Genomic DNA, 14,476 nt, shown 5'->3' on the forward strand with positions numbered 1-14,476 from the left:
CTAAGAATAACACGCAGGACATCAAAGATAACATCACAAATGTCATTGATGACCTCACATGTGAAATTAATTTTGTTGAAAAGTCGCTACAAGGGGTTATGTTTATAATGTGGGTAACAAGATGTCGGGGGTGATCGGAAGACCTATCATGAACTACTTAATCTATTAAAGAATGTACTCCTCTAAACAACTTTCTATTGGAGTGTTGTTGTTAATACAGAAACCTAATCATACATGAACATAGGCAATGACCGTAGCATGCACCATATGTACAATATTTATAATCTTGTAATTTTGGATAGTACAATAATGAATGCTACCTTATCAGACTTTTGAGTTATGTTAAACATGTAATAACTAGCTAACAATTCAAGACTTACTACACACTTGTGCTAGTACAAACAATACATATGAAGACCCACAATGCATACAAATCAGAGGCACATACAGGAAAACTAAAGTAAGGAAAAAGAAACGGCATCATCAAAAAATGTTAATAACATTAAAGTGTATCTTCGTGTATACAAATGAATTGTGTGTTTGAGGCCTGCTTATTTCCACATATATGTGCACCATGAGCTGAGACCAAACCCTAAGGAAAGTACTTTAATAACATATGACAAGATTAACGTCTAGACATAGTGCACCTTTTGAATTTTAATAATCTGACTGTCGGTGAACAAAACCACCTGGCCTAGATATGTCGGTGAACAAAATCAAGTAGCCCAGATATGTGATGTCATCAATGACATTTGTGATGTCCTCTTTGATGTCGTGGGTGTTCGTCTTAGCAGTGCACAGTTGTGACGCGAGTTATGGTTGCTTAGCTTACCAAATTGGCGAATTTCAGAGGTTTTTCGGTTTTACTTGTAAGCATAACATCCCTTTTAACAAAGTTGTTTCATTGAATTTATTAGGTTTTTATTAGTGCAACTTAACCATAACATCACTTTAACAAATTATTGTGAGGTGGTAAACAAAGAGCACCATTGACATTTTTTTTTCTGTGGGTGGGTCTCTTTGTGATTATATCCAGGGTTTATGATCAAACAAAATAATATGAAAATGGGAGGCCACCAGGGGGCGCGCACATAAGGTTATGTGAACGCTCCGCTCTCCTGTGACGGTCCCGAAAAGTGTTGAGAGCCAGAGACCTTATTGCACAGCCGGGCTTCGGCAGGGAAAGTGGCCTGGAATTGGCCAAAGCTTTGTTAGAGGTGAGGCTCCCCCAGCCCTCTACTTGGGGAAGAGGGGAGGGACCCCTCCATAGGATTTGTTGGGGCAGGCGGTGCCGGTGACCCGCACTGTTGTGCGGGGCTGGTAGCTGGCCTCTTCTGATAATACGGGGTGCGGCCTGCGGCTTCCCCGTCAAGTGGAGGAGAGCGGGGTGAAAGGGAGCAGCCGGCTCTGCTCAGACATGCAGCACAGTAGGCGTTGCGTGCCTGATCTAGTCCCTCGTGCTGTGGCCGATGACCCGGGAACCCAGCCCATAGCCGCAAACCCCAAGAGGGAGACCCCCGAAGGCGGTGGCTGCGGAGCTGTCCAACCTTGGCCCTGGGAGTGCCCACAGGAGGGGGAGGGTGGGCCTGGACACCAGAGGGGGCAGCATATAGTTGGGAGTGCCCCCCCACCACTGGAGAGAGAGGAAGGGCCGTTGTGACACCCAGGGGCCTGTGCCCACCTTGGAAAGGAGGAAGCTGAGGCTGGAGAGGGTCCTGCTGGAGAGGCTCTACCAGGGTAGATGGGAGCTGACTTGGTGGCGGGGGAGCACCCCCCATCCCCCTGCAGGGTGGAGAGGCTGCCGACCTGTTTGAAAAAGTGCATGCAGTTAGTCTGGAGGTTGCGTGGTATCAATGAAGAAAACAATAGAGTTGGGGGGGGGGGAGACACTCTTGCTGGATTTAAAACACATGCTGGAACGAATGAGGAAACCTGAAGGGAGCCGGTGAAGCAAGCCGACAACGAGGATGCGAGGTAAGGCATAGATGGAGTAGGGGTCTGGCTGGGGTCGTGCTGCAGTCACCTTTAGTGCATACGCCGGTGAGAAAAGAAGACTTGTGACAACAGCGACAAGCTAACTTTGATCTACGTGATCACTGCGCCACCGCCATTTTGGAATTCGTAATTTTCCAATTCAGCATTTTCGGCAGAGCAGTGATCACATAAATCCCATCTGGATTTGTCAATAGTTCAAAGAGTGAACTTTCTAAGTTGATGGTCCAAGGCATAAATTCGTTTTCAAAAATTGATTAGAAGAGTTTGCTAATTAAAATGTTCTTGATTATCGAACAAACCCATTTGATTAGTAATTTTGTACTAATATGTGTAATGCCATCAGAAGGTATTTGTACCCAAAACATAAAACGAGCATTAGCGGCATTGTTTTGTACCGCTCAAGTAAGACATTACTGAGATGAGTCAGGCCTGGCAAATTCTTCAGCATTTCACTAGACCTGCAAGTCGAGTAACTTAGTTTACTTACTCGACCGAAGAGAAATGCACTTGCCCCTTGGCAACGGATGACAAAAAATGTAAATGTGCTTTCTGTAAAATGGTGCATGTCACCACAAACTCACTTTGTATGGCACTCTGCTGCCACCCAGAGGTCAAGCATGCACAGTGAAACTTTTGTTTGACATTTACTGCATAGTAAATGTCAAATAAAAGTTTCAAACATCCCCTGCAAATGGTGCTCACCCTTCATAAAATTTACTTGACTAAGCAAGCGGGCAAACGGACTTCACAAGCCCTGGATGAGTGTCTGCAAAAGCTCTGAAAACAGTTTGTCCAGCATAATCCTAGAGCAAAGTGAGCTCTGGAGGCCAACTACAGTGTATGGTAGTGTAGTAGATCTGTAGATGTACAGTCTGAAATGAATTATATCACTAATTTGCATAAATATCTACTTAGCTTTGTGTATTCATTATGTAAGAGGAAAGAAAGTAAGACTAATCAGAATGGATGGAGTAGCAGGCAGAGAACCTGGCAAACTAGGTAGAATACTGGATGATCAGATAGAATATCAAGGGGTATGGGATTGATTAGCTTATGGGTTGAGCACCTGTTGCACAGATGCATGCAACCAGCAGGTTACCGAACTAGGTTTGCCATCATAAGCATTTGGCTGCGTGATGTGCATTTTCAAAAGTGCTCACTCGTCAATGTGATACCGTAAAGTTTAGGTTAGTGTAACACATGGAGATGATGCAGTGTTTTACATAGAAATACTGCAATTATGCATTATTTAACAACTTACATTTTTAGGAATGGAATTACAAGACTATTTTAAAACATTTAAATTGGCCCATACTGGTCTTTGCCAGACACAATATAGTTAGCTTAGAAAAGGTATCATGGTTTGCAATTATTTGAAAAAGAAAAAACAATTCTTGCCTAGCACTCTCACACAGGCCTTTGGCAGTTAGAGTGGAGGAGATGATTACTACTGCAGTGTCTCCTGTAGCCCCTTTGAACTGGAGTGAACAGAGAAAAGAGTGTAGAGCGTCCCCCAATGGCAATAGTGGAATGCAGGGTGAGCTTGAACATGGTAACTTAAATAACTAGCTTTGCTACACAAGTGTCAATTTAATTAGCAAACCAACGGAATAGCATTGCAATTTGCTATGCAACACTGCTTATTTATATACCTTGTGGTCTCGGGAGACTTCTGCAATGTCTGCATTTACATCTTTATTGCCCTGTTTGTAATAATAGGTTTGTCAAGTTTTATTTACTGTTATATGCTTTGATTTGTAAATTTGCATTTTTTTGTCTAGTTCAGGATACCGAAAAAGAAACCAAATTCTTGGTCTGAAGAGATTGAGACAACTTCTCCTTTGTCATGCTTCTCAAGCGATGATTTTCAGAACAGACCTGCTGAAAAGGTACATTGTAGCCAAAATCAACAATTGAAGTTTCATTGTGACCGAAAACTATAACAGTAATTATTATAAACATAGCTTGCATCGAACTCCAACATCTCCTGAAAGTAACTGATTTATCATTGTCTAAATTGTGAATGTTATCCATGCCACACCTCCCTTTTCATGGGTAGTGCATCATATCCTGAATGTATCCCACAGTATGGATTCTGTAATGTTGGGTACATTTATCTGTTCTCCAGCATTGGATCTGTCATAGATTCATGTACTTCAATTATTATTCCCAGTTATCACACTGGAAATGCCCCACTATATAAGACAATGGCATTGCAATACCTTGCATTCATTAGCCATAGAGACTTGAACTTGCATCCTATACATCTAATTTTGGTTCTGTTCTACCTCGGCCAGTGAGGTGGACAGGCTTTAACTCGACCCAGAGTGGACATCTTCAGATTCTTAACGGCATGTCTTGCGGCAGGAAATCCACCTCGGGTCTAAATCTTTTGGTTGCTTTATTTGCCAGTTTGTATAATATGACAAATCTTTTTTCATTTATCCTGTGCTAGTTTACCTGCTGTGGATACTGATAGCCTTGGTTCCTGTTAAGTTGTAATTTGAAAACATTTGGTTTTCACAACTGAGCAGGAGCATGGCAAAGAGGTCATGGGATCAGTCACCTCTCCATAAATCACTTATGTAAAGACTATTTAAAACCTGTGGCAGTTGAGTGACAATATGCTTCTAAGAAACCACCACCAGAATTCCATTTGTTGTTTGCATCCCCACAAGTGGAAAGACTGTGTGATCTGCCAGACTTTTTGGAAGGTGCAGTACAGCCCTTGCCTCCTTGCATTCACTGACCCCTGAAAAGCATGTTACTCCAAAAAGCTAATTCCCTTGATGGGCTGCAAAACATGCTTCCAAGAGCACATTCACCAAAGGAGAGCAACGTCCTGGCAACCAGGGCAATCCAGTGCTGAAAAACCTCTTCAGACTTCAGAAAAACACTCTACCCTTTCAATTGGGCTGTCGCCAGACAAACCATCCACACACAAGTGCTGCATGAAGCCTTTGACCTATCGTCCTTCAAAGACACAGGCATCTAATGGTTGGTTTGCTGCCTCCTACGTATCCATCCTTCATGGGGACCGATCCTCAACAAACTCCACCATAAAGTCGTCCATGATGCACTGGTCATTGACAGAAAGGTTTTTTTTTTTTTATAAATATTTTTATTTTATTTTATAAAATCAAACAAACACACTACAACTGTTTCAAAACATAGAAAGCATCATATTCCAACACATTTTCAAACTCCCCAACTCCCCCCTCCCCCTTTAAACTAGAGCCGGTTCTCACATGTCGTTTACGGGAACATCATTGGGTGGCACAATACTTAGGCAGCCATCATCCGGGTCCTCTGTTTCGTTGTCACCCTGGTGAGGGTTTGCCAACGAGGCCACCAATTGCCGCCAGGCCAGCAAGGGCCCTACTTTCTCCTCGCCCCCCTAGTGACCTCTTCAAACCAGACTACAGATTCAGCTTCCGCCCACCTCAAGAGGTCTGTCCACCATAACTCCACCCTAGGTCTGTGGGCCGCCTTGCAGCCCATGGCAATCCTACGTTTGGCCAAGACATAAGCCAGGTCCTTTATCTTGCTTATGTGTTTCAAATGCCGTGGTCTAGGGAAAAGCCCAAGCATGCATGACCAGGCCGATTCCACATCCAGCACCATCCCCCCCCCGCCGGCCAGTTTCGTCTTGACCTCGTCCCAAAATCTATGCACCTCCGGGCAAGCCCAGAACATGTGTAGCAATCCCGCATTCACCTCCCCACACCTGGGGCATTGCTGCATAGCTGATCCCCCAAACTTTGCAATCTTCCCGGGGGTTAAATAAGCCCTGTGGGTAACATACAGTTGAAGCTGTTGGAATCTCGCGTTCCGGGACACCTTTTTGTGGTACCTCTGAGCCCGTTCCCACTGCCCATCCGTCATGGGTCCTCCCACCTCCTCCTCCCAATCTTGTCTCAATTGGAGCAACTCCTTCCCTGCCCTTACTCGCAGGAGCTCATATATCCTCGATATTTCGTGCCCACCCTCCGATACATCATACATGGTTTCCAGGGAGGCATCTGGGTCTTCCGCTAGCACTGTCTCAGGCCATCTTTCTCTAGTCTTTTTCACAAGCCTAGTGTAGGTTATATATTGGCCACCATGTACTCCAGTCTCTTCCTGCAACCTCTGAAAGGTCACTGTCTCCCCTTCCTGCCATATGTCCCCGAGGGTGGCTAGGCCTACCTGTTCCCAGTATCTGCAGACCGATTCAAGTAGTTGGGGGTCACTCCCGCACAGCGCTGCCAAAGGGGCCTGCTGGGAGTACGGCTCCGAGTCCCCCCCAATCTTCCATGTCCTGTGCCAGATCTCCCAGCCCAGCCTCAGTAGCCGCCCCTTGCCCACCAGTTTGTCTCTGCCCAACCACACCACTTCCATCAGAAAGTATGGGGCTGTATCTCCACGCAGGAGCCTGGCTTCCGCCGAGTCTTCAGCCGAGAGCCACCTGGCCATGTACTGCAGCGGCCACGTGCTGCAGCTGCCCCGCCAGGTAATAGAGTTCGAAATTAGGCAGGCCTATCCCCCGCCCCTGTCACACGGGTTCTGGAGTTTCCACAGAGCCACCCTATTCCTAGAGCTGCCCCACACGAAACCCCTACACACGCTGTGAACTTTTGCGAATAGGCTCCTGGGTATCAGAAACGGGACGTTTACGAAGAAGTGCAAAAGTCTAGGCAGGACCACCATCTTGAGCAAGGCTGCCCTCCCCATCATGGTCAGGGGCAATCTGGACCAGAATACCATGCTGTTCTTGATCCCCTCAATCGCCGTTTCCGTGTTGTGCTTGTGTTCTGCCTCAACCTTGTGGTAAATATTTATTCCCAAATACCTAAATGTCACGGGCTGCCATGGTATTGGCAGGACAGGCAGCCTCTGCACCGGGACATTCCTATATCTGCCCAAGGGGAACAGACTGAACTTTCCAAGGTTCACCGATATTCCCGAGAGTATGGCGTACCGTTCTATTACTATCAGATGCTCTCCACTGGCAGTGTTTATGCCCACCTCCCCATATTGTTGTCGCAGGCATGTTGCGAGCGGCTCCAATGCCAGTATATATAGCATGGGTGACTAGGGACATCCCTGTCTGGTCCCCCTGCCTAGTTGCCAAGAATCTGAGACCATGGACCCTGTCTTGACCCTCGCCATCGGGGTGCTATAAAACAACTGGACCCATCTGAGGTATCCAGGTCCCATTTCGTACCCCTTCAGGACCGCTTTCAGCCAGGGCCATCGTACCGAGTCGAAGGCCTTGACCGCGTCTAACGACACTATAGCCAGCTCGCCCGTGTCTTCCTCAGTTTGTTCTATGACATGGTGTAGCCTCCTGTGGTTATCGGTGATGTTCCTACCTGGAACATATCCCGTCTGATCTGGGTGTATCAGTTTCTTAATCGCCCTCTTCAGTTTATTAGCTAGCACCGCCGTGAGTATTTTGCTGTCCTGGTTAAGCATGGACAACGGTCTGTAAGACCCGCGCTGCACGGCCGGTTTGCCTGGTTTCAGGAGTGGGATGATTACAGCCTCACGGAGGGACAACGGGAGTTCTCCCTGCTCATAGGCCTCGTTGAAAGTAGCAAGCAGTGGCAGAAGCAACTCTTGCTGGTATGTTTTGTAGAACTCGCGGGCCGCCCATCCAAACCCGGCGCCTTGCAAGTGGGCAAGTTCCGAATCACTACCTCCAGCTCGTCCGAGGTGACGGGTGCGTCTAACTCAGAACGTTCTAGATCATCTAAGGTGGGCAGCTCAATGTCCCCCAATGTGTCCAGTATGTCTTGACCCATATCCTCCCCCGTGACCTCATACAAGTGTCTGTAAAACTTAAGGAATTCCTCATTTACCTCTTTCTGGGTGTTACATATGCAACCTCCCTCGCCCTGAATCTCACTAATCACCGAGCGGGGGGAGTCTCACTCTTATACAGCCAAGCCAGCAGTCTGCCCGGCTTGTCGCCCCCTGCATGTATCCTCTCCGTATATTTCCTGTAGCTGAGTCTGCACAGTCTATCCCAGAGTGCGCTGCAGGACAACTGTAGCTCCTCTACTTTGGTTCTGTTATCATAAGCGGTGCTCTCGCAACACGTGAGCTCCTCTAGCTCCCTTTCTGCCTCCCCCTGTAGCCCCTTAGCTTGGGAAATGGCTACCCCACGCATCACCACCTTAAACGCTTCCCACAGTGTGCCCACAGAGCCTACGCTTCCCGTATTTGTATCAAAGTATTCTTGAATGGCATCCCTCAGGCCCTCCCGAAACCCCTCATCCTGCAGGGCCTCGGTCCTAAGTCTCCATGTAGGGATCCGCGGTCGTGGGGGCTGGTGTCTCCAGTCTACCACCAAGGGCGAGTGGTCCAACAGCACTCGGGCCTTGTATTCCGCTTCTTCTATATCTCTCACTATATCGGCTGTTACAAACACGTAGTCTAACCTTGTGTACAAATCATGTGGCGCTGTGTAGTGTGAGTACTGTCTATCCGTGGGATGTAGCCTTCTCCACGCATCCTCTAGGCCTAGGTCTTTCAGTAAGGTACTCAGCGCTTTAGCCGCCAGTGCCGTTTTTCCTGCCCTGTCCTTGGACCTGTCCATTCTGGGGTCTTTGGTACAGTTAAAGTCCCCACCCCCCCCCACACTACCTTACCCCCTGCCAGGGGGCCAAGTTTACCGTAGAGGGTCCTAAAGTAAGCCGCTGTATCGTTATTGGGGGCATACAAATTTATGATGTGCACTTCTCTGTTTTCCAAGAGACCCGTTACCACCACCATTCTACCCTCCGGGTCCACCGTAGAATCAAGCACCCGAAACGGCACGTGGGGCGCCACCCAGGTGACAACCCCTCTGGCATACGCCGAGTACGCCGCCCCCACAACAGTGCCCTTCCATTTCCTCCCGACCACCTCCAGCCTTTCCCTAGTGAGGTGGGTCTCTTGCAGCAGGGCTATGTCCACGCGCATCCTCTTTAAATACAACATCACTTTGTTACGTTTAAGGTAGCTGTTGAGGCCCCGTACATTCCAGGTCACGATTCTGAGATTACCCGATGCCATCCGGTCGGTCTATCTCCATCCCGCCCCTTCCCATAATGTTCCCCAGGTAGGCTCTTTCCCTGCTATTCACGAACAGTGCCCCCCTCCCCCCTTCCCCAACCTCACACCACAGCATATAATTCGCCACCCTCCCCCCCCCCCTCCAACCCCCAACAATAGCCCAGCTCCATCCCTGGATCTCAGGCCTACCCACGTCTGGACCCGTCTCGTGACCAAGAACAAGGACCCCGCGGGGTGTCACCAATCTAACAGTGACCTAACTAAATATACTACTATCGGGTGCAGAGGTTGCTCCCCAGGAGCTCCCAGTCATCTATTTAGGAGAAGTGAATTCAACGGGACCCACCGGCAGATGCCGTGACTTCCTCCACACAAGCACAATCTCAAACTATATTCCAGTCCCAATGTCATAGCTATGGCCTCACGGGTGCCTCTGCCACGTGCTACTTATCTCCAGCCGCTTCTGTCTGGGCATCCGATTCCTGAGGTCGACCTTGCATATCCAACCATTCCATCACTTCGCTCGGCGTCTCAAAGAAGAGGGATCTGTTCTTATAAAACACCTTTAACCTGGCGGGGTAAAGCAACATGTAGCGGTGGCCTGCTTCTCTAAGCCTCCTCTTCACCGTTCCAAAGTTCATTCGACTCCGTTGTACGAGCAGCGTATAATCCGGATACGCCGTTATATTCGCTGACCCCCTTTCTATCGTGCCTCCTTTCCGGAAAAATTTGAGAATCTTCTTGCGGTCACGATAGTTCAAGATCTTTGCGATCAACGGCCGCGGGGGGGCTCCTGGGGCCGGTCTCCTGGTCAGGGCCCTGTGCGCTCTTTCGACCGCGAACCCCTGGGTCAGCTCCCCGCCTGTAATCTCCTGCAAAAGCATGGTTTCAACGAAATCCGTGCGGTTCAATCCTTCCATTCCCTCCGGTACCCCCACTATGCGAATGTTGTTGCACCTGGCGCGCCCCTCTGCCTGCTCTGCTCTGTCCTCCAAATTGCCCACTCGTTGCACGAGGGCATGAAGCTCCTTGGCGTGTGTGTTGCACGCCTCTGTGGTCGGGGCCAACTCCTTCTCCAGTTCCCCAGTGCGCTCAGCGATCTTTCGCACATCCTGGCGCAACAGGTTCACCTCTTCTCGGACCGCTCCTATCTTAAGGTTTAGGCCCTCTTGCAGCTCTTTCATGGCCAGGCCCAGCTTCGTCTCCCAGGCCACTTTCAAGTCGGCAACTGCTGCCAGCACCTCCTGGATAGTACCCGGTGGGTCCGTCGCCGCCCCGGGGGTTTCTTTGCTCTTGCCCCCTTCCGCGCCCGAGGGCGACCTAACGTAGGTCTCCATCGTGGGCTGTTTGATCCGGGGTCGCACCACCTTGGAGGACATCCTGCGGCGTTGGTTGGGCCCACGCGCCCAGCTGTATCCTCGCGGGGTTCGCTCGCCGGCCTCTTCACAGCGAGGTTCGCTGGACACGGATTCACTCTGCTAGCCCACCACGATCCAGGCCCTCTTCAGCGTGGGCTCGCCCTTATGTTTTTGCCTTCTGCCAGAGGCGCATGCGACCCGCCTGTCTGGTTGGGCTTGCCCACGTTCCGACCAACTTCCTCAGCTCATCGGACCATTTATGGCCCTTTGTCCACAGACGGCCATCTTGGGTGCTCCCCTTCCTTTGCGCGACCGCCACCTTCAGAGTCTAGTTCCGTGGATATGCAGTCTCGCTGGTGGGGAGGGCACTCACCATGTGCCCCCCACTTTCATACGCCTTTGGTTACACCGTGGGCTCGAAAGTCCGCCAAAAACCATCACTTCTTCCCAGGATCAGGATCGGATCATCGGGAGCTCCTCCAAGGAACGTCCTCTCACGTAGCCATTAAGCCATGCCCCCCATTGACAGAAAGGTTATCTACATTCTGAGAAAAGAACTTGGAAAATTCTGAGGAACATTATGAATTTTCAGAGCACACACAATTCCTTTGGGAGCCGTAAAACAGATGTCCCTGATTGGCCAGTACATCTTATAGCAACTGAGGACACACATGGCCCTTTCCAGCCGGCTTTAATGCAATCCTTACAAAATATGCTTTCAGAATTCCAGAGACAGCAATTCTTGCATCTGCTGGAAGAGCGACCCTCCCAACCACACGTTCCAAAAATGAGCTAGGACACCGCTATCGATGCCCTTGCAGCCATAAGGAAGCCGTCTCTGCCCAGGTTAATATGGTCGTGCGCATCACAATCCAGGTTTCTTGCAGATCCTTGTCAGAAATTCCGTCCATGGGAGAACCCCCATTAGAGAACTGTATCATGAATATTTGGATAACTAATCTATTGACGACCCTTAAGAAGGGGACATTGTGTGGGTATCTCGCACAAGAGGATTAGGGCGAATGGGAGAATTGGGTTATTAAGCAAAGGAAGCATTATTCTCCAGAGGTGGGTTCACCCTCACACATTGTCTTTCACCACAACACTTTCGAAGACTACTGAACTCTTTAACCTCCAGGTGTCCACAGTTAGGGCGGTCCTCTATGGGCAGAGATGAGCAGCAGTATATTACCACCATGGTCACCATCCTAGTTACAATACGGATAACGGGCGACACTGTTCTCAGGACGCATCTATCAACTTCGGCAACCACAGGGAGGTCTGATAAAAAAGTATAACACTGGATACCATTCCATTGTGTCTAGGGGCCTATCCCAAATCCGACTTGATATTACTCTAGTGGTGAGGTGCAGGTGACCTAATCCAGCCTTCCCATTGACAGCTCCACTAGACATAGCCTCTAGTTGTATGTCCTCTATCAGCAAAAGGTTTTCCACCTCCGCTTTCTAACCATCAGAACCGCCAATGCTTTGGCGATGACTACTCGCTATGGCAGAGAACTGTGGCACAAGATAAACAAATTCATGTTACACCTTCCAGCTGACCTGCCAGGTGGTCCAAGCGATTGTTAGAGAGGGCGAGCTAACATCAGATCACACTAGTTGATGCTGCAGACTCTGGAGTCAGACAAATGGCCCACAGGGCTGTCCTCAGCAGGCAATCCTCGAGGAACGCAGCTCATTTTCAACCCGACGTTCAGGCACAATTTATTGACGTGCCCTATGATGTACAGGACCTTTTTGGCAAATACATTGATGACCACCTAAATGGAATACAATCTGACGCACATGCAGCAAGGATTATAAATTCCTACGAGACGGAACCGAAGTTTCTTTCGAAGAAGCGCCACTAGATTTTGTCCTTCTACCAACAAAGGATACACCTCCCTCTAATCATCGGCTGCTTGCTCACCTTGAACATCTCCAAGTATACTGACCAAAGAGGTTGCTGCCATTCAGGACCCCAGGCTTCAAAGTAAGTTTGACTCCCTTGTGACCCACCTGTGGCACAGCACCACAAAGGAGGGTCAAATACCACAAATACCACAAAAATCAGCGAAGGGCAATTCTCTTAGGCATTTAGATGCTAGATATGGTGCCCAAGGGGCACATGGTAAAATTCTCCCAAAATGCAACTCTACCACCACTGTTCATAATGCATTCCCCTCACCTTCAGCAGCTGCAGCAAGAGATGGTCAGAAAGGGTCAGTGGGAATTGTGCCAGATCCACTAAGAGGGAAGGCTTTTAATCCTGTTACTTTTGACATGGAAAAAACTGCGAATGGCCCCCCTTCCCAGACCTGCATCAACTCAACAATCTATGAGGTGCTTCAAATTCAGAATTACCACTATACAACAAGTCATTCCATGGGTGGAAAAAGGAGATTACTTGGCAACTATGGACTTAAGTCAGATTTACAGTGTGCCACTTAATTCACCAGCACACCAGTATCCGTTCCATGGTCTACTGTTCGGGCTCAGCTCTGCACCAAGAGTTTTCACAAAGTGTTTGGCACTGGTAGCAGAACATCTCTGCAGATTAGACATACAAGTATACACCTATCTAGACGCCTGGTTGCTAAAAGCTCTTTCCCAGCCTCAGGCTGTTTGCATTTGCAACAGTAATCACGTCTTTAGACATTTTGGGATTCTTAGTCAATGCTGAAGAATCCACACTTCTCTGACAATGCAATTCCTGGGACTGGACATCAACACCACTATCCCTTAGGTTAGATCAGTAGAGAGGATTTCAGCATTTACAGGGTTGGTGTGCTAGTCCTTGTCAATAAAAACCTGTCCTGTACTAGAAGACACATCCCTCCTGAACATGATGCCATGTTGTATATCAATGGTGCCTCTTTTGCAGACTGAGAATGTGCCCCCATGTAGAAGGTGATGGACTCAGTGGGCTCAGGCCACGAGCCCCTGGGAAGTTCACCACAAGTTGAGCCATTGCTTTCAACGATCTCTGTGTTGATGCATCAGGAAGAACAACTTGCAAAAGGGGATGCCTTTCCAGATCAATGTACTAGAGCTGAGGATGTTCCGGTGGGCTCTGACTTCTTTTCAGGTAGTCCTCTAAGGGGACACATTAACTATCAGACAACATGACATCCACCCACTACACAAACAAGCTAGGCAGCACCTGGTCCACCTTTCTGTCTGTGGAATACCAACATCTATGGGTTTGCACACAAAAGGAGAACATCGTCACCAAAGCATAACCACACCTCCCAGGGAAAGACTATATTCTAGCGATTGCCTCCGCAGGGACTAAAGCATGTCCTACGAGTAGGTGCTGGGCAACATTTGAGGGGTCCTAGGCATGGATATTTTCACCATGAAAAATAATTCCAAATAGCCACACTTTGCAAGCATACTCTGTGACCAGGATTTCTGGGGAGGTGTTTGCCATCCCATGCAATGGCAGATTGTTAAATGCCTTCCTTCTCCTTCTTCTCATACCCAGAGTAATTGTGCGGGAAGCAACCTTGCAAAATGATACTCTGAACACCCATTTGGGCACATATCGTACCCCTGCCTTCAATGCTGGTGCCAAGACTTCTTTTCCCTTAAGGTAGAAGCAGTCTCACCCCATCCCCATCCCTTTCCGTGTCCTTGCATGCACATGTCTTTACCTCATGTTTCACCCAGTCTGTTACTTGGGGACTTCTGGGGGTGCTGGAGGTGTAATCATATGCATGCAAACACTGTTTTGTAGTCTATTCAAACATTTGAATCTATAAAATATCCACTGCTGGAGAATAATTAGTTACTTACCTGTAACTGTAGTTCTTCTGTGTTGGTATTTTTTATAGACTAACATACCCCCTCCTCCCTTCTCTTTGAGGCTGCCACGGACAGCGTCTTATGTGACAGGCCTATAAGTCTGAACATGAAAAGGGCTGCTCTGGGTGGAGCTAAAGCCGTTCCACCTCATCGGGTGAGGCAGAGAAGGGACCAAAATAAGGTGGAGAGACTGCAAGTTCTCTCTCTCTCTCTCTCTCTCTCTCTCTCTCTCTCTCTCTCTCTCTCTCTCTCTCTCTCTCTCTCTCTCTCTCT

At 48.6% G+C, this 14,476-nt stretch overlaps 1 protein-coding gene across 9 annotated transcripts in view; it reads left to right on the forward strand.

Annotated features, from left to right (window-relative positions):
• Positions 1-14,476, forward strand: part of SENP7 (SUMO specific peptidase 7) — a 1,759,378-nt gene that overhangs the window by 105,628 nt on the left and 1,639,274 nt on the right. For all 9 annotated transcript variants that reach the window (XM_069637251.1, XM_069637256.1, XM_069637257.1 and 6 more), the window contains one exon: positions 3,777-3,884. In XM_069637251.1, coding sequence (XP_069493352.1) covers positions 3,777-3,884 — 108 coding nt within the window. The remainder of the gene's footprint in view (positions 1-3,776; positions 3,885-14,476) is intronic.

The sequence above is a fragment of the Ambystoma mexicanum genome, chromosome 7p, assembly GCF_040938575.1.
Source record: "Ambystoma mexicanum isolate Mex_15411 chromosome 7p, UKY_AmexF1_1, whole genome shotgun sequence".
Lineage (NCBI taxonomy): Eukaryota > Metazoa > Chordata > Amphibia > Caudata > Ambystomatidae > Ambystoma > Ambystoma mexicanum.